Genomic DNA, 26,015 nt, shown 5'->3' on the forward strand with positions numbered 1-26,015 from the left:
AAAATGTCTTTCCAAAAAAAGTACTTTAAAGAAAATGAAAAGCTGTCTCCAAATTTGACTAGTTTTAACATGTAGATGTGTCAGAGTTGAGACTGTGAAAACGTTGCTTGTCATTTTGGCAGATACTTGTTAAAATATGAATAAATACAGACTGGATTAAAAAGAAATGTAGGTGGTAGCTAGTAAAAAAATTCTGGCTCTTTTTTTTTTTTTTTCATCATTTCTGCTCTGCAATTTTAAGATTGCTATAATTAGCCAGTCCTATAGCGAATCACACTGTAAAATAAAGGAAATGAGCGATGTTGAGAGGTAGCTGATCTAAAGTAGCACTATCCTCATGACTTCTGAAACCTCCTCCATTGTGATGTTGGCCTTTCATTCCCCTCCTTATCCCAGCAGTTAACCAAGTCCTAGCCAATCTTCATCCCTAGCTGTAAAGTCAATGTTTCTGTGCCTGGGGATGCATATCATAATATCCAACCTGACCTCTCTGAGGGTCAGGAATGCTGCTCTAGCCAATGAATATCACATCATGATATTTGGAGAGAAGTGCTGTGAAGAACTGAAGAAAGCATTTGCTAAGTACGAAAATGTGAACTTAAAAGAAATAAATAGGAAGCCATGCACAAAAATCCTCTACAATTTCACTTCATATATAAAATGCAGCAGGTTATTCCACCAATGAGAGCTTTGAATTTTGACACAGTCCCATGTAAATGAAAACTAGATAATTTTCAAAAGGAGAAAACTGGGAATTTTTAGAGAAGTAACCGCCAAAAAAATTATTCCACTTTATGAGATCTAGTGCTCTCACACTTCAAATATCTTGCTGTCCTCAGTCTCTGTCTTAAAAAGTGTATGAAAAAACTGGGTCATATTCAGGAAAGGACAACAGTTTTAAAGTACAAAGAATTGTCTTTAGCCTGGGAGAAAAACCCTAAAGATAACTGACAAGATGTATGATACAGATTGTAAAACTGAGTGGCTGAAGAGATTGGATAGGACTGTATTTTTCTCTCCCTCTTTCCTGTATACCACCTGAAGTGCACTAAAATGTTTACAGTGAAATGAATATGATAAATGTGCACCATCTTCTTTGAAAGCAGAATTTTCAGCTGGCAACAGTTTTTAACAGTTGAAGAGAAGTCATTAGTGGATGTCACTGTAATTTAGTCTTGAGCTCACATGCCATTCACATAGAGTACATCTCAATACATAGAAAAAAAATCAAGATGCTAGGAAAAGCATAAATGTAAAAGAGGAATAGTTTGAACCTTTAATTTATTCAAAGAAAGTTTAAAATACTTTAAGCAATCTATTACCACTTCAACACCCCCATGTTTTCACAAGTAACAGTATCTATATAGGTGTCATAATTTATTTTCAGAAGTACTGTTCACCTCTCACTTCTTGTGAAATCTGTGAAAGTAGGGAATATTCAACAACATTGAAAATTGCAAGAACCGTCCAGTGGTTGTGGACTAAATCTGACTTAAGATTTCTTAACTACCAAGGAAAAGGATTAAAAATTTTTTTTCCAATTAATTAAGAAAAAAAGCTGATGGATTGTTTTTCATTTTAACTGATTTCTTGTCCACTGTCAAATAGTGTGAGCTTGTCATTAGCTGAGGCAAGTAAAGATTTGGAACACCATAAATAAAATAAGAGAGTGGATAATAGTAAATAAAACAAAAAGATAAAGTAGGCCATTCAATATTGCTATTTAAGTTTAGAGGTGAGGAGAATACAAGGCATTGTCAGTGACACTGCTCAAATTCTTATCCAAGTGCTGACTGGAACTGTAAAAAGCACATCTCCATGAATGTGATTATTCTCCTTTCTCGAGGTTTTGGATGAATTGAAGCCCATTTGTGAGTCACAGTGTGCTGTACTGTATTAAAACCTATTTAATAGAGAGTTCACTGTGAGCATATACAAAAATTGCATCCTACAGGATCTTTTTCCTTGGCAGTGGGACTTGGACATTCGTGAAAACTCAGAAAATTTGCCAGATGGGTGATCAATCCCCTTTGCTCAGTCATCTGATTTCCCTAAGACTGTAAATGTCAGTGTATGTCTGTCTGTGCCTATAAGATTACTTGGTAGTGCACCAAACATCACAATGACAGTATTCCATTAACAGAAGGTAGCAGGGCTTTGGAGTTTCTGTAAGCTCATGATGCACTAAAATGCATTCAGAGATACTTGCATTAGAAAACAGTCAGTTGAATCTTTTGAAAATGTATGTGATGCTGACTGATTTAGGTTCAACATGACCCTGTCAATAGTGACATGGGGTGTGCTGATGGCAGACTTAGCAAAGTGTGTTAATTAAGGTAATCTTTTTCTGTTTGCTACTGTCATCATGCTGAGATATTGCCACTCAGAATCTGACCATGGCAGAAAGGTCTTCATTGCCTGTTTTCTGTTCCTGTCTTAGTAAAGCAGAAAAAGTAGCTATTTGTTGCCACAGCACCTGTGAAATAACATAGCTGTAGATCTTTTGGACATGAATTATCAAATAATTGTAGGTGTCAGACAGACTTCTTTATTTCTTTTACATAAATATTAATGTGGCTGCTTTTGCAGAAGATGGACATTCCTTAATGACTCAGAACTGTGTTATCCTACAGTTGCAAAAATGCATTTTACTTGTCCTGGATGCAATTTTTTACTTACTGATTTAGAATCAAAGAATCGGTTAGGTTGAAAAAAACCACTAAGGTCATTGAGTCCAACCATTAACCCAGCACTGTCAGGTCTATCACTAAACCATGTCTGTAAGTGCCACATCTACACATTTTTTAAACCCTCCAGGGATGATGACTCAACCACTTTCTTGGGCAGCCTGTTCCAATGCTTAACAACCTTTTCAGTGAAGAATCTTTCCCTAGTAACCAATGTAAATCTTCCCTGGTGTAGCTTGTAGTCATTTCCTCTTGTCATATTGCTTGATACTTGGGAGAAGAGAACAAGCCTCCTTTGTTTCCAGGCTAAACAATTATCTCAGGCACTCCTGACAGGTCTTGTACTCCAGACCCTTCCTCTGTTGCACTTCTCTGGACATGCTCCAGCAGCTCAATGTTTTTCTTGTAGTGAGGGTCCCTATACTGAGCACAGAACTCGAGGTGCAGTGTCAGTATGTGCAGAACAGAGGAACAATCACTGCTTTGCTCCTGCTGGCCACACTATTGCTGAGACAGCCCAGGGTGCCTTTGGCCTGCTTAGCCATCTGAGCACATGCTGGCTCATGTTCAGCTGCTGTAGGCCAAAATCCTTTTCTGCTGGGCAGCATTCCAGCCACTCTTCCCCCACTCTGTAGAGCTGTCTGCGGTTGTTGTGACCAAGTGCAGTACCTGGTTAAACCTCAGCCCAATGATCCAGCCTGTCCAGATCCCTCTGCAGAGCCCTGTTACCCTTCAGCTGAACAACATTCCTGCCCAACTTGGTATGGCCTGTAATCTCTCTGAGAGTGCACTGGATCCCCTCATCCAGGTTGTTGATAAATGTATTTAACAGGACTGGCCCCAATACTGATCCCTGGAGAATACCATTCATCAATGGCCACCAGCTGGATGTGACTTCCTTCATGACCTCTCTGGGCACATTCATACAGCCTGGTACTTAACCAGTGATGAGTGCACCCATCCAAGGCATAGGCTGCCAGTTTTCACAGTGGAATGCTGTGGGATACAATGCCAAAGGCTTCAGTATAGTCCAGGTTGATTCCACACATTCACAGAATGTTACCATTCTCACTCAAGATAATGCATGTTAAGGTAGTCTGGAATGAGGGAAAGAGCATTGGGAATGAGGTTAGAAAAGGAGACATTAGCTGTCAAATCCTGACTACATCACTTAGTAAAAAATCAAGATGCCAGGAAAAGCATAAATGTAAATTAAAGCATTAATAGTCATAAAACAAGTGATCATTTTGTTGCAAAGTCTTGAGTATTTGTTTTTCATTTATCTTAAGCAAGGTTGCTGCCCATTTTCCTGGTTTCCTGATTTTCAGTATATTTTGGGCTGTTGTGTGTCTTCCTGTTGGATAAAAGGCAGAAGACTGTCACATGCAATGCAATGCTATTCCAAGAGGAGGAGAAGGAAGAGCACAGGCTGTGCAGACCATGTGCATTCTCCTATTATCACAGTGCTGCCTGGCACTGATGAATCATGTCTAGTTATAAATAACATGCTCAGTGTTAATTAATTTTTCTGCTGTCAATAATGTCCCTGGTTATCTATACAGGCTGTTCTTAAATTGTTGCTTCTGGCACTTTTGCATATTTCTATCCACACTTCATTATATCAAATCTTAATATTTGCACTGAAATATTTATATAATGACATTTATAAAATGTAGAGGTGGCTGACCTAAGTGACCCCTACAAACAGATGCAATGATGTTAAAGGTTGTTTTAGGCAACTTTCAGCATTTTAAAGTGTAAGACAAAACATGTAGATTATTTAAAATCAATCCTACTGTCATTTATTTTTTAGGTACCTAATGCCCAAACCAAATCTTTTCAGTGGTGGCTTTGCCTTTCTCATGGTTAAGAGTGAGAACCAGTGTATAAGGAGAAATATTATAGAAAAATCACATGAGAAAAGTAATGTTTTTCTATATAGTACTTATTTTTTCTTTATTGCCCTAGCTACAGATTTATAATCTTCTCAAAAACTGTTGCTTGCAAGGTCAAATCTTGCTAAACAAAATAAAGAATAAAAAATTTAAACATCAGTCTCCACCTCCACCTTCTTTTAGCTAACTGTCTAATATCACAGATGAGAGAACTAGTTGTAAAAAGTCACAGTGAAACACTCCCCATAACAGCAATTACAGGATTAGGAATGCTTCCATTTTTGGTAGTTACTTTGAGTGTAATCTTATATGGTATGTGCCCTGATTATAGAAATTACTTCAGGTAATAAAGTTGTAAACAGCTGTAAACAGATTTTGGAAAATTATCATTATCTATTTTATGGCCCCACAAGACACTTAGCATATGCTTACTAAGAAAAACATATGTGAATTGCCAGGTATTTTAAAGTTTTCTGTTGTATTTATTTTTTGTATGTCCATAAAAGGCTCACTTGGGAAATGTTGTATAATTGATACATGCTGATTGAATATTTAACTAGATTACTTTGGATATTACCCCCATCTGGAACTTACTGTGAGCACTGGAGTTCTTTGGCATTAAAAATGAGCCTTTCACTAAAAGCTCCTGGCATTGCAGCTCAGAACCTTGGCCTGAACATTGATTGTGGCATTTGACTGTGGACATGTGAAGTTTCTTTGGGAATAGTAAAAGATTAAGAATTTGCACTGAGGTGCCAATTGCTTCCTGTGTTATATCCTCTTGGGGTTTTTAGAATTTTTGGCTCTTTTTTGTTGTGCCAATTGTGAACACTTGGAGAGCATCTTGCTTGCATCTGAAGGCAAGAGTGGGCTGGAGAGTGACAAGGCAGGACTTGCTTGTTATTTGCTCAGTGCAACCAAACTCATTAAATTTGAGTATGTGCTAAAACAGTAGGCTTGTATGGGGCCAGACTGGCTCAGCACCTTTCAGGTCTGTATCCTAAATCAGAAAATACATTCTGTACTTGTTACTAGAGTTCCTGTTCCTCGCGTTTCTCAAGCACAGGTTGGGTGATACAGCATTGAATATTGAATGTGCTTCTGTCATCTTTCTGCTGATGATCTTGCCTTTTTGTTTTGGTTTTTTTTTGTTGGGTTCCCCCACGCCCCTAATCGAAATTGTACTAGCTCTTTTACACTAATTACTTATTTTTTCTGTTAGGGTTTGCTCTGTTATGAACTGGAGATGTTTGTCTAGAAGGAATAGAGTGAGGGGAAGGAAAAAAAGTAGTATAAAATATATAAATTGCTGTAAATCTAAACCTTTAATAAAAAAATATAAATAATTCAGTGTCGAGGTTATATCAATGAAAAGTTACTTTGATACAAACCATTTAAATTTATATAAGGAATTTATAGGATTTGATAGATGTTGCTAATTTTATTAGGTTTATAATGATTCTGAAGTATTTTTGAAGATCATTGAGTTGTATCACATACTTTTTCAGCTGATATATTTGGTTTGAAAAGTTGCATAAGCTTTTTTTTTTTGCAAGAAAATAAATGTTTTGGATTTCCTTCATATCACTAAATTTAGTGGTTTCTCAGTCAAACTTTCTAGGCCAGAGAGATTAATTTTCACCCGTTTTTGCTGGTATTTTTATTCAATGATAGATGTTCATGTCAAGTTATGTACAGTTTCTCACCTCCTGCAGGAAGATATCCTTCTTCAATTTCACACTTCAGAATAAAATGCTGATTTTTATTTGTTAGCAAGAGAGGGAAGTCTTAATTTTACTTGGCAATAGATTTTTCTCTTAGTAATTGTATGGATTTAAAGCCACTTACACACTTTTTCTCCATTATTAGCTGTACTAAGTTGTATTTACTATTTGCAAGGATAAAGAGGACACAGAAAAAAAGTCAATAAATGGTTGATTGTTTTGGATATTGGCACTTTAGGAGCTTCTAGCTTTCTCAGCATTACAAGGACCTGAACTGGCACTGCAGGGTGTTGCTGCTCCAGGGCTTTGTTCCCACACTCACTCACCACTTTGAGAGATTTGATTTAAGGACTGTGCCATTCAGGATTCTTTGTTAGAGCAGGATAGCAAGTATCAGGCTTAACAATTGCTTTTTAACATCCACAATTTGTCATCATGCAAAAAGAATTACTAAATGTACTGTGGAAACAGGCAATCTTCAGCAAGGATTTTGCTAAACTGCTTACACTATGAAATGCCCATGCTACAATACAGATTAAATAAAATTATATAAATTAGGGTGAAAATTACATATGTCTTCCTTCCCAAAGACATAATTTAGTATTATTTTCCAATTTCTCTAGCCTTGCACTATTAGTTTTCCTCATGTAAAAAGGATTTATTCATCTACTTAGTGCACTATGTTCACTTTTTTGCACAGACAACTATGTAGTTCTTACATTCTGTCCAATAAACCAGAAAGAATGGTATTGATGCTGAGATTTCAGTCTTCTCTTGGGTCTCTACCAGAGCAAACAGGTTTCTTCTATTTGCTTCTTTCCCATTAAGGAAATCTGTAAAATTAAAAGGGAGAGAGAAGGGCTCCCTCTAGGTTTTAAAATCCCCTTCCTACTTCTCTTATCTTTCTCTCTACTTATTCATATTTCTTCAACTTCATAGTAGATTTCAACTCCAGCAAATCTAATCCTATTGTCCTCTGTTCTAGCTACATACACAGGAACACTGAGTGCATAACTGATATGTTTATACAGAATTAATGTCTTCATATACTAACAGATATGAGATACCACAGATGGCATGTGAATGGAACTGTGCAATATCATCTAACCACAGAATCTGAAACTGATGAGGCTACATCCAGTGCTGTTTCAGTTTGAGATTAAATACACTGGGGTCTGTAATAAGAAAAATAAGAGAGACATTTTAAAGAGGAAAAATCAGAAAGCTTTTACTGCTTAGAAAGGAAAAGGTCAGACCAGAGGGATGGATCATGAAATTTGAGGTTCTCACTGCAAAACAACAAAAAACATTTGGTAGGATATGCGTATTTTGGATTTCCATAACTTAAAAAATACATTGACTCAGTTTATCTCCATGTTCCACCAATGCCTTCAATCACAATGGTTCAAGCCTCATCTATTTGAACAAGGAAGTGTACCAAAGACCCTGTAACATGCTGCAATTTACTGACTTAAGATCTTGCAAGAGCTAAATCCCTACAGTAATAACCTTCTCTTAAGTCAGTAATACTGTAAATCCTCTAAATGTAGTTCTGATGTTTAGAGTGTTCATTTCTACTGTCAAAATGGTGCCTTTAAATAGGCAACTTCTAAGTTAGACTTTTGTGGCTCACTTGCTGAAAAATCTACTTAGTTATTTATTTTGTTCGTTAGCATTTTTTCCCCTAAAATTTAAGACCCCCAAAACTTTAAAAGTCCACAGAATTTGGCATTCTGAGACTCATTCCCAAATGGTGTTCAAAGATTTTGCATTTCTTCCAAGAGGCAAGCAGTGAATACAAGTATCTAGTTACCACAAGGTGTTTTTCATTCATGCATATGAGCACTTATAACATTCAATCAACTAGGCAACAGAATCACATTATATAGGAATCATCATTCAAAAAGAATAAGCATTATATTTTTATCCTATGTGACATAGTAAAGCAATCTAGAAGGAATGGGGAGTGATGGAAATATTAACATATAGTGGTCAGGAAACGTAGCTAAAAGCAATCAGTGTAAACATTGTCCTCAGAGTTAAATGAGTTGTGGTTAAGCAAACCATGTACTGAAGGAAATGGATATCATGACATCCTAATCACTTGAACTAGCAAAAAAAAAAAAAAAAACAACAACCAAAGCCAAAACAATAAAACAACAACAACAAAAACAAACAAACAAAGAAAAATTTTAAAAAGGGACAAAAAACCAACCTTAAGAAGCTGATTCTTTTCTCCCTAAGTTTTTTTTTTTCCCCAGAGAGCTGAGAAAGCAAAAACAGGTTTTCTATAGAGACAGACTGCCCATAGAAACTGTTCCATAGAATTGTGTATTCCACAATGGTGACTTAAAAGAAATTTATCACATGGTATCTAGCTTGTTTGCTAGTTTAAGAATTTCTGTTTAAAAGACTGTATGACAAGAATGGCAGTTTGTACAAAAGGTTAGATGCAATTACCATATAATTATGTACTTTCAGCATAGGACTTGAGGGTTTAGGAAATCCTGAATGTACTATTTATTGTCACAGTCTGATGATGTGACCCTGTCTGTAAATCTGAGATTTGAGTGCTCATCTGTTTTACCTGTGACAACACAAAAAAGTTGTTTCATTACACTCACAAAGTCTGCACTGTAAAAATTGCCAAATACACATTAAGTATTCAGTCTTCCCTGATTTACATTGCTCTGTCTTCCATTCCCTTGGGACAATAGATGGCAGCAGATCTGTATTTGGGCAGTCTTCTTTGTACATACAGTGCACACAGGAGGCACACCACTCCTAAGTGGCATAAACTGTAAAACCTGGAAGGTTTGAATAGCAATTGAACTTTCTTGAGACCCCCTTTTTTTTTTTTTTCAGCAGGAAAAAAATTATGTAGATTAATTTAAGTTGGCTAAAGGATAAACATATGCATTTTTAAACTTCCTAAATTTAGCCTATGATTCAATGATATATACATGTGTTTGCATATGCATGCATAAAATATATATGACCTTTTTTTAAATGCACAATCAGATTAGGTTGCCAGTTTTTTAAAAAAAATGTTTCCTGGATAAGTGTAAGTAGTGGTAAAATCCATCTGTCAGAGCTGACAGACAGAATGGTGAACTTTAGGGAAAAATATGGCCAAACATTTAAGAATTTCCTTGAAATAGAATACTTGGAGAGGCGTTTAAAGTTCTTATTTCATATTCCACTGTCTGCTGGGTTGGATGGATCCCTGACCATAGAAGTGGTTGTATGCTAATGGTGAGTGCAGGTGAGAACTGGTTCAAGGAGGAATGCAATCATCAGCTACCAGGATAAATGCATAGAGAATAGAACATTAAGTAATAATTACATAGAGAGGGGAGAATAGAGGCTTGGTAGCAGACTCGGGAGGAGTCTGCCAACAGCAAAAAATATCATAAATTAATATAATGGTGCATAAAATTAAATTTGGACAAAAACTGAATATCTGCAGCTGAGGGAGGTATTCGTTTTTCTAGAGGTCCAGAAAGCAGCATTTGGCAGGCTTACTGTTCCTAGCTGGGCCACAATTAATTATGGGAGATACCAGCTGCTGCAAAGAGTTCTGATTGTGGCCTCTTGCTACAGCTCTGCATCACTTAATGAATCAATGGAAATGATCAGAGTAAGCATTTTATGAGTAAAAATCACTGCTGCAAAGGAATTTGCTCTTTAGCAGGAGCTGACATAGAACAGACACCTTGAACAACACAACTAAAAATAATTGATCCAAAATGACTGCAAACTTTGAAGTATTAGAGGCAATGCTGAGCAGGGTGGGCAACAAGTGAATTGGTAATTACAAGGATAAAATGCATTGCCAAAGAGCAATGAATTAAAAATGGTAGTGTTTCCTGGGTTTCACTATGTAAATTTGCATTTTAGTGCTGTTTTAATTTTTTAATGAAAGCATATATGTTTTTTATAGGTTATATGACAGGATTTTCGTGATGAAAAATCAGTAGTTACCCACAAAAACTGTAGCACTGGTCTTGACGGAAATCAGAAGCACCAAAACCTGTCAAGACAGGTTTTTTAACTTGATACAAATAATGTCCAATTACCTTAAAAATGGTGATTTTTACTTTTTCCTCTCCACTCACCTGAAATTTCCTTTGAATTTTCCACATCATAATCATGTAAATGGGGGAGGCAGAGGTAACTGGACTAATTGTATGGTGCAACAAAAATGAGATCAAAATTCAACCAGTAAGTTTTATTCAGATTATTATAGACAGAAGATTTCTATTCAATATTAAACACATAATATTGGTATTTCTGAACTTAAAGCTTCCTGAATATCAAAATGACTTAAAGAGTAGGTTTTTGCTGGGGCAGACTTAATTTTCTTCACAGTGGCTGGTATAGGGCTATGTTTTGAATACATGGTTGCTGCATGGTATTTGATTGCTGGCTGTGGTTAAACTACAAAACTTATATAATGGCATAATGGCCAACAAAAGAAATATTTTATCAAACGTGTAAAAATATACAGAAGACCAATGACTCAGAAAGTCAGAAAGCAATTCTTTCTTTAGATCCCTGATCTAAAAGATAGCACATCTGGATCTGAGAATGTCTTTAAATGTGCTGTCTATTGTTGGAATATCTTGATAGAGTTTAATAATCTGTGCAGTGCATAATTTCCAAATGTAATACTCTTTTGCAGAAACGCTGTATTTTGATAGGATCTCACTCAGATTTCTTCTGAATAAGATGAAAGATTAGTTTATTCACACAATAGTGACTGACTTGTACTTTGGATTATTGGTCATTTTATCAAGTATTATACTTTACTATGCTTAGTAGTGGCACTTGAATTGTTTGGAAGTGTAAGCTACCAGAAAGTTTGAAAATCAACCTATATTTAAGCACACATTCTTACAGATTCTGATGCTAGTGCCTCTTTTTAAAATGTCTTTTAAAGTTGGGGAAAAAGAAAAAACTACTTCAAAAAATTACAAAATTGTAAGTGCCATTAATACAATCAGAGAAGGGCCTGGATTGAACAGAACTATAAACATCTAGTTCCAACTCCCATGTCATGGACAGGGATATCTTTCCCTAGACCAGGTTCTCAGAACTCCATCAAATCTGGCCTCAAACTCCTCCACAGTTGCTTTTATAATGCTAAGCTATGATATGCAGCAGCCAGGAATTGTGCTAATATCTGGAGTAATTCCAGTAAAATGTTCCAAGATGGATATGTCTGTGTATATGAAAGAGTATATATAAAAGAGGACATATGTATGTATCATATAGAATATAAGAAGAGGTGCTGCATATATTATTTCAGAGAACACACTAACTTCGTGGAGTTAACTGGTTTTCTCACTGCTAAAGTGGAGGCTATCATGCAGAAACATTTTTGGGGGATCTAATAAGCCAGCAATGCTGTGAGCAGGAGGGAGAGTGCTGAGTGGTTGCAATGCATGGCATACAGGAATGCACCTGTTGCTGACAGGTTTTGTTCTTATCTCTTCCATTAAATCCATGGCTCTTTGTACCTAAAGCATTCCAAAAGCAGGCTGATGTTATGTTTTAAGATTACTGGAGAAAGGTAAAATCTTCAGTATCATTTCTGATTGAAAGACTCTGCTCTTTATGCACTGGGTGTAATGGACTAAGGTGGATTGGCACAGTCCACACTAAGGCTGTGTTTAGCCAATGTAAAAAAGTTCATCAAATCAGTTTAGAGTAATTTTTATACTTCACACCCACCTCTTAAATATGTGTGTGTAATGAGCACATTTAGGATGACCAGTAAGAGTGCCTTGAAGAGGTGAAAACTCAAGCTTCTTACAGACAGTCTATGTATATGGGGGAAAGACAAGCAGTCCATTTTTTTTATGCTAGATCTGACTCACAAAATGTAAAGACTAAAAGATTTTTTCAGAGTGAAAATAAACTTGGTGCCCTCTTTATACCATTCTGTTATGCTTTAAACAAACAGGAGAACTGAAAGTGCACATGTTGGTAGCATGTACCAAAGTTTCAAAAAGATACAGAATTTTCTGTATGCAGGGACTATGTGCAGATGCATAGAATTGTTGAATTTCATTTAATTTCATTTCATTTGGAACTCCCAGCAGAGTCTGCTTTAAAGGATGATTTCACTGAACAGCTGACTAGTTGGGATGTGGCAAACAGAGATGAAGACACGTGGGTTCTGGATTGCAAACTGGGGCACTCAAACTCATTTCCTCATTCAAATGAGAAAGAGAAGATCAACAGAAGTGTGTTGCATCTGAGCCTGGAACTGAATGTGAGTAGAACTTTATTCATGCTATATTGGATTTCAACAAGCATTTATTATATACAATTACATTTTTGGTATGCATTTATTTTGGGTCAGTTCTAAAAGCATGTTCCAAAATATCTGACAAACTGCAAAGTTTTGGATGGGATACAGTTTTCCAGATGGTCTCTGAGCCCATATGTCTTTGTGCAGCTGAGAGCAATACATATGGAAAATTTTTGAAATTAGATGAAGATACATGATGTGCTATTTCTAAAATCCTGATGGGTGTTTTAGTTTAATTTCTTCCTGGAAATGCACGGCAGGAGCAAGCTGTGTGTATGTGCACGTGTGTGTGACCACGAGCCTGTGTGCAGACCGAGCACTGGGAGCCACGCTGCTGCTTCTCTGAGTTCTGGAGAAGCTGATCTGGCACTGGAGTCAGCCATGATTTTGACAAGAAAAGTTTCTAAACTCCCTGGGGTGTGAAACAATGAAGCTTCAGAGGGCAACCTGAGTTCATCATAATGTCAGCTTAATGTGGCTGGAAATACTTACATGCTCCCAGGGTGAGCTGAAAGCAGCCTACAGAGACACGTTTTGGCAGTAGTTTCCAAATTGGAAGGAAAGGGAACAGAATGTAGAAGAAGAGGAAAGAAACATGGGAAGGATTGAATGGTTGAAAGAAATTGCTTTGAAGACTAAATTTCGTAATACAGTTTGCCAAGAAACACAAGACAAATTTGTGTAACAGTGACATCTATTGGTGGAAATAGAAGAATTGACTTAGAAGTAAATTTAAAATGCTTTTTAATGTTTACAACCCACGTTGGTATTCTCTTGAGCTTGTTATAAAATTTCTTGTCCTAACTTCCTTTTCTTAAAATAATTCTTTAGAATAATATTGTACCAGTGTGAAGGTACAGGTTTATCATTGTAATTGCTGAGATGAAAACAAATAATTGAACTGAGAGGAAGTGTGACAAAGCTGTTATCACTGCTAGAACTATATGCTACAACAGGAAATATATAGTCCTTGAGGATTCTTTTTCTGCATTTAAAAGTCCTTGTATAGAGCAGGAGGAGTTACAAATAAAGGCCATTTAAGAACAACATTTTGAGTAAAGTAAGAGATGTTTGAGATTAGTAAACAGTTTGTTTCAACATGTTAAAATATTTTATGTCTAAAAATCTAATTAATTGCATTAGGAAAAAAATGGAATATTTTCAGTTTCTTGTAGTTAAATAGGAAGAGTATTTATTATATTATTTTTTAAATACTCAGAAAAAAAGTCTTAATTTGTATTTAAAAAAAGGTGCTCAACATGGACTGATGGACTACTAAGGACCCACCAAGACACTTTATTCTGCAGCTCACACTCTGTGACTCTCTTTAGGACAGAATTCTGGAACATGAATTAGAATTTAGGAATTTTTAGAATTTAGAATTCTGGGTTGAATTACAGAGCCCTTGTATCTCCAAGATTATTTTTCTTCTTCAAGATGAGTGGGATTGAAGGAGGAGTTGCCAAAAGAACAGCAGTGAGAAAGCTGCTGCAGCAGTTGCTGCCATCAGAATCTGTTTGGACTGAAGCCCTGCTAGAAGTAGCCTATAAGAAAGATAGTGGCCAAAACCAGACTACACGAGTAGCTCTGTGACAACAACCCTTGGGTGTTCCCTTCCTCTTCAGGGTGGGATGTCACACCCAGATATTGTCTTCCCTATGTAGCCATCAGACTGGACAGCAAGACAATTGTGGTAAAAAAGGAGCCAGTGTCTGGAGAGAAATTCTGAAGCTAAGGTCATGTTCCCAGGAAATAGCATCTAAAATGGACCAATTTATTTATTCACAGTTGCACTACACCCAGTCATGTTATCTATGGCCCTTTTCTGCTTTTAGAAGAAAAACTTTAGCCTGACTGATCAAAAGGTTGGCACTATTGTTTTAAAATGCTTATATTCATAATAATAATATAAAAAAGCTATTTATTGAAAAGCTCTGCTTGCTCTGGATTAGGAGCACCCTAGCATTAATGTACAGTGTAATTGTGTATGTGCATATAGAGATACGCTAGTGTTTGCTTATGGAATTACAGAATCATAGAATTGTTTGGGTTGGAATTGACATTATAAATCATCTAATTACAAATCTCCTGCCATGGGCAGGGACACCTATCACCAGAGCAGGTTGCACAGAGCTCCATCCAGCTTGACCTTGAACACTTCCAGGATGGGGCATCCAAATCTCTGAGCAGCCTGTTCCAGTTCAGCCTGTTCACCACCATCACAAACAAAGAATTTCTTTCTAATATCTAATCTAAGCCTACTCTCTTTCTGTTTTAAGCCATTATCCCTTGTCCTAACAATACAGGCCCTTGTAAAAGTCTCTCTCCAGCTTTCTTGTAGCTCCCTTCAGGTACTGAAAGGTGATGTAAGGTCTCCTCAGACCATTCTCTTCTCCAGGCTGAACAACCCCAACTCTCTCAGCCTGTCTTCATAGCAGAGGTGCTCCAGCCCTTTGGTCATTTTCAAGGTCCTCCCCTGGGCTCCCTCCAGCAGGTCCCTGTTGTTCCTGTGCTGGCACCCCAGAGCTGATGCAGCCCTGCAGGTGGGTCTCAGAGCAGAGCAGAGGGGCAGAATCCCCTCCCTGCCCTGCTGCCCACGCTGCTCTGGATGCAGCCCAGGACACTCTTGGCTCTCTGGGCTGGCAGTGCCCATGGCTGGGTCATGTCCAGCCTCCCAGCCAGCAGCACCCCCAGGTACTTCTCATCAGGGCTGCTCTCAATCCATTCATCCCTCAGCCTCTGCCCAACCTGGGCACCTTTAGCCACCTAATATCCCCATTGGCCCTCTTCTCCTGCTCATCCATTGTGTTATTGAAAAGTTGTTTCTATGTTTCTGTGAGCTGGAAGATGGTATATAATGCAGATCAGAGAGAGAGAGAATGAATTCTATGGTGACAGTACTTTTAAATGCCCAATCTACACTAGAAGCCTGAAAAAAGATCCTGCATTAGATTTTAAACTTTAGGGAGGGAGAAGATACAGAGATATGGAAGGTAATGAAACAAAATAAAAATGAAACTCCACCCTATTTTTCAGACAGCATTTCATCTCAGATAAAAAAAGCACATAAGTGAGATGTGAAAATGCAGCTAAAATTGCAATTAATAGTTAGTCATTACTTCAAAAATTATGGTAAATTAATGTCAATTTTATTTTACAAAGCTTTTTGCTTAAGCTTTAAACTACTGTGTCATATTGTAGATGGGGAGCAAAAGGCCTGTACAAATGAAAAGAAGATGAAAAGAGAGTAACCTAGAAAAGGAAAAGGATTAAAAATTCATCTCTATTCTTTGTACCACTAAGTGCCAGCCTTTGTGCCTTAATGTACAAAGATCTTACTTAGCTTACTTGCAGTTTATAGTGATCTTCTGTTCCCTGTCTTTGTTCCTTGTGTGTGTGCTCATATTAACCAGATCAGTCAATGCATCTTTCTAGAATTTCAGTCTCAGATCTACCATTGCTTTTTCATATGATAGGTTTTACAGGTTAATATTCCATACATTTATTTATACTGTATACAGTATGCACTCCTGAAAAATAGTAAACTGAGTTTTTAATGTGCTTTCTGATTTTATTACAGTGCTTTTTCAAATCCTCTAAAGTAGTCCATTTCTCAATGTCAATCAGAATTTAGATGAAAATGTTAAAAAACATTTTGCATTTATACAGATGGATTTATACAGGCCCCTACACCAATGTGTCTGGTGTCCACACATTCTGTTAGCATTGTGTATTGTTGAATTCAGATAAGAATTATCAAGTCTATGTTTCTGTTGCTACATCAGAAATTAATTACTTAAATTTAAAACAGTTATGTTGGTGATATGCAACTCCTCAAAACTTAGGAAAGCTGCTCACATAATAGTTGAAGTGAGGTAACAAGGCTGATAATAATGATGAAAATCAAGGCCTTAAAGGTTTTCTTCTATCTTCTCTGCCTCTTCTATTTTAGAGCATTTAACAGGTTAAAATACTAAGTCTGAAATGAGGTGATCAGCAGGAGAGACAAACAGGAGAGCGGGGGAATGTTAAGACCATTATCAATCTGCACAGTAAAGGTTAGGCTGAGGGTAGGGCAGAGGGCAGACTGTGTCAGCTGAACTTCAGATCGTGCCACCTGAGCTACAAAACAGAGCCTGCTGCTTCTTGTGGCTCTTCTGAAGCCTGACATAATTGGTGCATATTTGATTCCATGGTTATTTTCTAGAAGTTATGCAAACTTTTCTACATTTGGGATTCTTTATTTTGAAAAAAAAAAATAGTAGAATATTTGTTTTCAGTTTAACAACCTTGCTGTTTTGTAGAATGCCTTTCTGTCCTGTTCATGTTTATCTAGTTTGTTATTACAGTGATCTGAAAAGGCAATCTGAGTAGATATGGGGTCAGGAAGTGTTGAGCCCTGCCATATGATAGTGCTAGAAACTAGATGACCTTATTCTGGCTTAATGTGTGTTGTCTTCAAAGCCAATTTTAAAACCTACTTCAGGTGAGATTTTTAGACGCCTCAAGAACAGGACTAGAGTGAGTTGTGGGTGTGACTTCTGTCTGTAATGAAATGTAGGTCAAAAAGGGTGTGGATTGTTAAATGTGCTTTAAACTGTAACGAATGGTTATCCTTTTGTATAATTAGTGCATTGACTGCCTTGAAAGTTGCTATGACAGGTTTTAAGGGCTTTTCTGGGGCACCATAGAATTGTCAGTTTTATTAAGTAAAGAGGCTTGTAACATAATCATAACTGATTTTTTCTAAAGATTTTGAAGTTATTCCTTTAGATCCAGTGTTACAGCCTGTACAGAGAGACTTTCCTTATGAGAGAATCCACCCAGCATTAAAACACTTCTGCCAACAAACTGTCTCCATCTCATTTTACATCACAATGATGACCTCTTTTTTATATCAAAATATTAAGGGCACATACTGGAGTATGTATTTTACCCAGAAACACTGTATTGAGTAAATAACCAATATGTATTTCATTATCAGCTATTCAACCCCTCAAAGGACTCTCCTCTGGGCTGATCATCAGAATGCAGAAAGCAGATCTCTACAAAAGCCATATTTTAGGCTGGGAGTTTATGGACTGTGTGGTGAATTTCAGAGACTGACTGACTCATTCATGACAATGACTTTGAGTTTTTGATCATTTCTCTGGGTATATACATAGAGATGAGTTTCCTTGTTCATCCTAGAGCTCAAAAAGCTTGAAAGTTTCCCCACACTTCCGAGAGATTACTACAAGAAAATTACTACACATAAAGCCGTGTCTTCTGCAGGCTTGTGAGATTACCTCTGGTTTTATAGGGTAAACTTCTACTTCTGGAGTTTTAATTATTCACTGTTCAACTCTGTGATTCCTAGCACCGCAATGTATTTTAAAACTTTAGCTTTACACTAAAAGCACCATCCTTTCCACTTCTTATTTGATCCTGGTCTTCTGTATTTTGTTGGGATGTTGTTTAGATATACAAGATGAGATTCCTGTTTCAAGTCCACTTTTAAACTAAGTTTTTCATAAGTCCCTTAAAATCTTAAAAAGTGGTTGTAATCACTAACCTTCAATTCATAGGATGGTTACAGCTTGGTAACCCTTTTTTATTACCGGGAAGTTTTATTCTAATTTTGTGGCATAATCTGAATCAGGATGTTCAGTTTAAAAGGTATCATGAAGTTGTTCATAGAGGTATATTTTTGTTAGTGACTAAAAAAATCTATTCTTGAAAATGTGATTCAATGTTTATCCCTCATAAGTTAATCAAACCCCAAATAAATATGCACATAAATAAGCAAGACATAACCATACAATTTGTCGGAACAATGAACAATTAATCATGTAATTGAACTTAAAAACAGATGGACATTTAAATGTAGAAAGCTTTGGTTCAGTATTGTCGCTTTGCCTCATTTATTTTGCCATACAATGGAATTTAGAATTTCTTTAGATTTGCCTTCAAGAAATTTTGTCTTGGGGCAAGTGACCAGTGCTGAGGTAGATTCTTTCCATCTGCTTTATAAATCCTGGTATTTTAAGAATAGGTTGGCATAGGGGACGATAAGGACTTTGTCTCTTTCTTTATGTAGAGCTTCATTTTGTGCTATTAATCTACATTAAGCCTAGAAACCAGGGGAGCCATGACCTGTCAGTTGCTTCTGACCTTGGCACCTGATGATTAAGCATAGCGGAGAAGCAAGTCCAGAGCTCGCTGAGGAAATGCCAGGCAGCAGGGCAGAAGACATTGCTCCATGCAAAATCACAGATAAAGATGGGAATGATTCCAATGCCCTTTGTCTATAGGTATGCCTGCAACCCTGTAATTGAAAAGGTGTCTGTAAACTTAATCTAAGCCCTTAGTATTACAATCTGATTTTCAGGAACTTTGTTCCTGCAGGAGATACCAATGGCTTTGCTTTTGCTGTTGACAAACAAATGGGTTTTGTACAGTCTACATTTTTAAACATTAAACCAAAAGCTAAATATTTTGGGATACTTTGTTTTTGCTTGTTACTCAGCTTTTTAGTAAATGCTTTTTGTTAATCATATACAGCAGTGTGATCTGCAGCTGATTTCCCTGTGAAGGACAACTTCCCTCATGTTGCTTGCTTAAGATTATTCATCACAGCTAAATGGCTGACTGTAGAATGACACTTTAACTTGGGTAAAGTAAAAAAAAACGTAGCAAAAGTGGAGACTTGTGGTGGGAAGCTGCCCCAAATGTTACTGACTTTCTGAATGTCAGTAGTGCTTAAGAGTATTTTGTACTTTCTCCATTTGTATTCATTGAAAAATACATAGTATCCCCGGCAGGTTCTGTTGAGTTAGACAGTTTTGTAGATTTCAGGTGTTCTTGTTCGTTTCAACTAAACAAATCCCACACATAAAGCAGTACAGTCTGTGAAAATCATCACAGAATATGTCAGCAGAGATTGTTCTGGTTCGGAACCAGATGCAGATGGTGGTGCCGGGCAGATGGACAAGGCTGTTCGATTTGCACACAGTTAACCTGGCCCTCCCGTGCGCTGGCCGCCGTCCCGCCGCCCTGCGCGCCCTGGGCGCGGCCGCAGTCTCTGATAAGTACCTGCGCGCACCTCTCGCAGCAGCCGCGCAGGGCAAGGACAGTGGTAATATGAAACCAGTCTCGTTGGTTTTTGTTCATGGCCCTGGAGGCTGAAATCTGCATTCCAGATGAAACCTCCAGCAAATCGGAAGGGAGTCTCTTTTTTTCCTACTTTCCTCGGCTTCAAGGGCGCTCACCCGAGTTGGCTCTGCCCGGCCGGGCACCGGGGGCTCGGCGAGGGCTTCAGGAGGGGGCACGGGAAGCTTCGGAGTCGTTAGCTCGGGTTTCCATTTGACGTCTTTTGTGATTATGGATTTACAAAAGAAGTTCTTTATCCTAGTGGAAAGACTATGCAAAGGAATCTGTCAGGAATTTTCTGCTGAAAACCACCCAGCGCTGGCGCACCGGGACAAGGAAGTAGGGAGCAGCGGCGGCGCGCTCGGCCCGGCGGGGCGGCTGCTGTAGCTGCTGGAGCTGTTGTGGCTGCTGGAGCTGCTGTGGCTGCTGGAGCTGCTGGGGTTGCTGGAGCTGCCGGAGCTGCCGTGGCTGCTGGAGCTGCCGGGTGCTGCGGGCTCGGCGTGCCGGGAGCCGGGGTCGCGCAGTCCGTCGGGGCGCGGAGCCCCGCGGGGACCATTGGCCGAGGCTTCAGCCGAGGTTAGTGCTGTGACAAACCCCTCTGAGCGGGGGAACAAGTTCCAGACGCTGCCGAGAACTTTTTTTTGCGGCGGGTCGTTGTGCCGCTCCCTCGGCGGAGCGGGGCCCCCGACGGCCGGGGCGGAAGGAGCGGCGGGCGGCCCGGCCGGGAGCGCGGGAGGCGGCGGCCTGCGCGGGCCGGGCCAGGCCGGGCCGGGCCCCGGCGGCAGCCTGAATGCGCGCAGGGAGTGCCGGCTCCGCGGGCAGCAGCGCTGCTGGGAGACAGCCCGCTCTCCACTGCACGCAACATGGAAGAGCCTAATGGGATATCTGGCTGTAGGGAGCTGGTGGACCTGAAGAACACAGCGGAAAGCGAACCTGACCCACTCACTACATTTTCTGTGAAAACACTATTTGGATTTACAACAAAGTTTGAATCTGCAGCTCCCGAAGAAGAAACAGTGCTTAAAGCATTTCAACCTTTGCACAGCAATATAAATACTCAGGCTCACACCTGGCATGAGAGGAATGATAATGGATGTAATGAGGACTCGGAAAATCGGCACAGCGTGGATAGTACCAGTGGCCAAGCTGACCCAATGTCTGGCGGGCAAGCAGGCCTGGAGCTGGACTTAGATGCCCAAAAGGAATCACTTCTTCAGCATCTGAGGTTTGTTCAGACTTCTTTGTCTGAATCGGACAATGATGACAAGGATGCTCTTCTTGTGCAAGGTACTTTGGTTCATACAACAAGTGACACAGAATCGGACACGGAGAATAAGGACCTAGACACCGATGAGAACAATGCAAGCAAATACGGGCTAAAGAATGCTGCTTTGTGTGCTGAGGCATTGGACAATGGCAATCAAAATAAGGAAGAGTCAGAATCAGAAGGGCACGGCAACAGTGTTGACACTGTGGATACAGATGACATTGAGTTACACCCACCATTCTCTAACCAGCTCCCAAAAGAGCTGGACGGTATTCTACAGTATGACTCCAATGGAAAAGACAAAATGTTAATGGATGAGCAATTCACTCATTTGCTTGCTACAGGGGAATGCCCTCAAGAACTTTCCGATGAAGAACAAAGACCTTCCGTTGATAATATATCGCTCCAAAAAACAGCACTGGCTGAAAAGACTTTCCAGCTGCCTGCTTTCTTTAGTGGACTACGTGTGAGGAAAAAGGGACTAACCACAGAAGATGGGGAAACTGTTACAGAAATTAAACCAAGGGAGAATGATTTAGCTCTACTTAAATTACGACAGCCTGTTAAGAAATCCAGTATTGCATCAGGTTTGACCATTAAAAAAAAATCCTCTGAAGCTAAAGCAAATCCCACTTTCCTAGAACAGCTCTCGCACTTGTTAAACATAGAGGTCTCCAAGAATGAAGATAGAACTGAGGACTCAGGTGAGGGATCTGGGGAGACCGAGGACAGTGATGAAGCTCAAGAGAACAAAGCCTCCAGCAAAAGAGAACCACGATTTCCCTCTGAGGAGATAAAATCAAGCCCTGCTGAATCTGCACTGGATGCCTTTAAAGCCTTATTCACGCGACCTCCCAAGAAAGAAACAACTGCAGATACTTCAGAGCTGGAAGCCCTAAAACGCAAAATGAGAAATGAAAAAGAGTCCTTGAAAGCTGTATTTGAAAGGTCAAAATCAAAACCTGGGGATGGACCATCAGACAAATCTGTAGGTTGAATTACTTTTTCTTCCTAAGATCTGGAAGTAGAAGGATTTAAAAAATAATTTCTTGTCTAAATGTTGGTGGGGACTTAAGATCAAAATGTCAGAATTGCTCTTCTTTTGGCAATCTCAAATTTTGGATTCCCAGCCGAGGAGCTCTTGGGGCTAATTTGTCAGAATTTTTGATCATCTGCATTTGAAGCAGAATTTGGTCACAATTAATGGTGATAGTAAGAGCCTCTCAATTAGAAGTGAGAACTTAAAAATCAGTTTCTGATTTTAAAAGATCTCTACTTAACAGTTCTCCGTATGTTAATTATGACTTTACATCAGTTCGATGCTTCAGATACTTACTGTAATATTATTCAACAGTTTCTTAATCTCACTCTGTTTTCTTTCATTTTTAAAAGTAGCATTTCATTTTACCTGTAGGAATGATAATGATAAACGATAAGAGTTGATACAAGAAATTGTGGGTGATTTTCATCTCAGTTTGTTCAAGACATAGGACAGGAAGTTTTTTCTTGTTTGCATGCATATATCTGGCTTTTCAAATATTGGTAACCATTTAACTTTATCCAGGTATAACTTAGTGATTTCAATTAGACAACTCATTTTTGGTTAATATAAGTGTTTGCTAGGTTAATGCTCTTAGGCATATGGAGATGTAGTTAGTATATTAAAAAAAATATCAATGCAAAGTTTTCATACAATCATAAATGAGTTTTAATGTGATTTGAACTCTTTAATTAAATGAGTAACCTTTGGGTTGGCATTCCCCCAACCCACAATTCTTACAGCCACATCTTTAGCAGACGTAAGGAGCCCAGGAGACTGTTGTTGAATGAAGGGGGACTGAAGGATTCCTTTTTCAGAATTAGACCTTAAATCTGAAGCTACTTAAATTAATTTTCTGTGTTGGTTATACTTTCTCTAAAACTCCTATTCTTTCATAATATTAAAAAAAAAAAAAAAAAAATCCTGGCCAACACTTGGGTAGACCGATAATACCAGTTTGTAGTAAATTACCTGTGGGGAGGAGAAAACAGGTATTTATTGGCTGTGGAATGTACAGCAAGTGCAGTCTGTGTGTGCCCTTCCCATTCCTGGTTTGCTCCTTCCTGCTTACACAGCGGCTGTGCTGGCGTCAGCTTCGTGTGGCTCACAGCAAACCTATTTGGGAAGCTGTCATCACACACAGGGAGGGAGGAGGCACAGGACTCAGCAGGAGTGGCTTTTATAAATGTCTGCTTAATGCCCGGTCTAATGCAAATCTGTATTTTCTCAGGGCAAAGCTGGAATCCAGGTGTCTAGTCTTTCCTTTCCCTTGCTCTTGGGGTCATTTATGGGGCCATTTTCAGATAGGGTTTCACTGTTGTTGCAGTTGTGTCCATGCAATTGCTTATGGTAACGTTGTAAATCAGATTACAGAAATATTGGAGATACAGAAAAATACCCAAAAAATCCCTGTAGAAGAATGCTTGTCTAGTGGGTAATTCCCCCTCCACCCCCTTGCCCATTTAAAGAGTTATTTTAGCGTTCCAGTTGACAATGCAGTCCCATTAACAGCTGCAGCATTACTTTGATGTGTCAGTATTACCTGGTATGTGGACTGAGCAATCTGCTGGGGGTGGGGTAGGAATTTCATAAACTAGCTTTGCTTCCAGAAAATTATATTGCCAAATGATGTCTTTGGTGAATTGCTCTAATGTTTACTTGTCAGAGGAGCATGCTCTGGGATATTTCTCTCTGGAAGAAAGATACAGGAAAAAACCTCTAGCATTCATGACCACCTCTGTGCTTCACCAAAGGATAGGCAGCTCTCCAGAGGGATGTGAACAGTTTCAACAAATCACTGCATGTCACATGCATTATGCTACTTTTGTCCTCAAAAATATTTTTCTACACCGATTTATTTGTGTCCCTTCCAGCCAACCAAGCAGTGTTTCAGTCGGTAGAATGAGAAGATAATCTTTCTGGAGCACATGTCTAGAGCTGAGCATGGCAGTTGCTGTTTGGAATCAATTGATACTGCAGACTTTAATTTTTTCTTGCGTAATTTTTAACAGCCTGACCTGAGTCCCTCAGAGCAAGATGACAAGACTCCAGGGAGACTCCAGACTGTCTGGCCACCACCAAAAGCAAACCATGAAGAAGTAAAAGTAGGATTAAAGTACACAGAAGCAGGTAAAACAAAGAGGTGAAAACATTTGAAGAAATCAGTTTCTGACATTTTTAATCTTTTTTAATACAGAAATGGTCATAAGTCACAGTATTTTCTTATCTGGAAAAACAGACCTTACATTTCATATGTGTGGTTTACTGCTACTTGTTAACTCTGCAGCTGTTTTTTAAATGTAAATGGCTAAATATGTGTTGGAATCTACTAACTTGCCTGTACAAATTCATGAGGAAAGAAGTGGGTTGTTTTTTTTTTTTTTTGGTAAATTAAGTTATCCATTTCCAGTGGGATTTTGTTCAAATTAATGAGTGACAGATAGGTGAATGCATGGCAACATGACTGCCTTTTCTGATGCCTTGGTGCGGGGGGCAGCTCCCTGCTGAGCTCTGGTCTGGCTGCAAATTTTCTTCGAGTGTTGTGCAGGATGAAAACACCATTATTGCAGCATGTGTATGAGCAGAGAAATGCTCATATCCTGTTGGGCCACTTCTATAGCCACGTATATTGTCCTAGGCAGGTATATGAGAGGTTATGTGCATCCAAAATGCAGTGCTAATTATCAGATAAGCTTTCCACAGAAAAGTATTCCTTGGGGTTTTTTTGATATTGAGATATTTACATAAGATACTTACAAGGGCGAAAGTGATTATTTTATCCACAACTCTGTTTCAAATTTATATTCTTGAATGTGAAATGGGAAGCCCATGATATTCAGAAATTAACCATAAATGAGGAATAGTCTGAAATATTAAAGGGATGGACAATAGGCTATCTCTTCTTCAAGGACCTGGATATTTTAGAACATACCACCTAGAAAGTTCTAAGTGGAACTAACAAAAAGTTTTTACACTACTTTGCTGTGAGAAATTGTTCAGAGTAATGCTGTGTGGTTCTTTCTGATTCCAGTGGATATCCATCTGACCTTGTATTTGAGAAACAGTACTCCTATTTGTTCAAATTGCTTTTTATTGTTTCGTCTTTTTTCCCTTTTTTTCAGTTTTCTCTGCTTTAATCTTTCTTTTTTTGTAGAGTGGGAATAATACTGGAAGTGCAAAAGTTGTTGGAAGATTGAGAAAACTTGGTTTTGACAGAAACAGCATGATTCTAATATATAGAATTGAATTTAATATATAGAATTGAATTTAATATATAGAATTGAATTTATGGTGCATCTGATTGATCTGAATTTGGGAGTCTATCACTTAGGTGATCAGGACAGGTATTCAGCTGTTGGCAAGTTGGTGTTACTATTAGATTTTTATTACAGACTATATGCTTGCTATATTTAATTTTATCCAAACAAGTATTTTTCCTTCTAATGACAAGTCATCTGTGCCAAAACATTTGCTTAAATAAATAAATAAAGAAAACTGAATTAACAAAAGCTCCGGATTCTACTATTTGTAGAGAAATTAGGTCATGCTTTCTTGAAATTTGAATAGGAAAGACAGACTGGCTTAGAGCCCATGTAAATTGTTACTCTTGTTACTGTGATATTTTGGGTGGCAGTGTCATCAACATGTTGATGGTTTGTTTGCTAAGTCAAATTTTTATAGACCAGATTCTGCAGTTCATTAGTTGCTCCAGTGTCTGGCAGAGGGATTTGAATGAAAACAAACCACTGGTGATTCAACTGGGATGAGATGTAAGCAGCATTTTTAAAGGAAGTAGGCAAAGACTGTGTTTGCATGTTAAGACTATGTTAAGACCTCAGTAAAGTTATAGGTGTGCCTCAGAGATTGGCAGGTTTATTTCTTCCAGCTGCTCAGGGATGCCCAGAAAGCAGTTGTAAGTTGCACATGATGAATCACTTACATTGGCTGTTCTG

The 26,015-nt window shown here is 38.5% G+C and overlaps 1 protein-coding gene across 4 annotated transcripts in view; it reads left to right on the forward strand.

Moving 5' to 3' along the window:
* FMN1 (formin 1) overlaps positions 1–26,015 on the forward strand; it is a 170,747-nt gene that overhangs the window by 27,269 nt on the left and 117,463 nt on the right. For 2 of the 4 annotated variants that reach the window (XM_079308080.1, XM_079308081.1), the window contains exons 4-5: positions 12,411–12,586; positions 24,075–24,192. In XM_079308080.1, coding sequence (XP_079164206.1) covers positions 12,411–12,586; positions 24,075–24,192 — 294 coding nt within the window. Of the gene's footprint in view, positions 1–12,410; positions 12,587–20,591; positions 22,012–24,074; positions 24,193–26,015 lie in introns of those variants that run through there. The other 2 variants (XM_079308082.1, XM_079308083.1) reach the window with 2 other exon arrangements.

This window comes from Erithacus rubecula, assembly GCF_903797595.1.
Source record: "Erithacus rubecula genome assembly, chromosome: 6".
NCBI lineage: Eukaryota > Metazoa > Chordata > Aves > Passeriformes > Muscicapidae > Erithacus > Erithacus rubecula.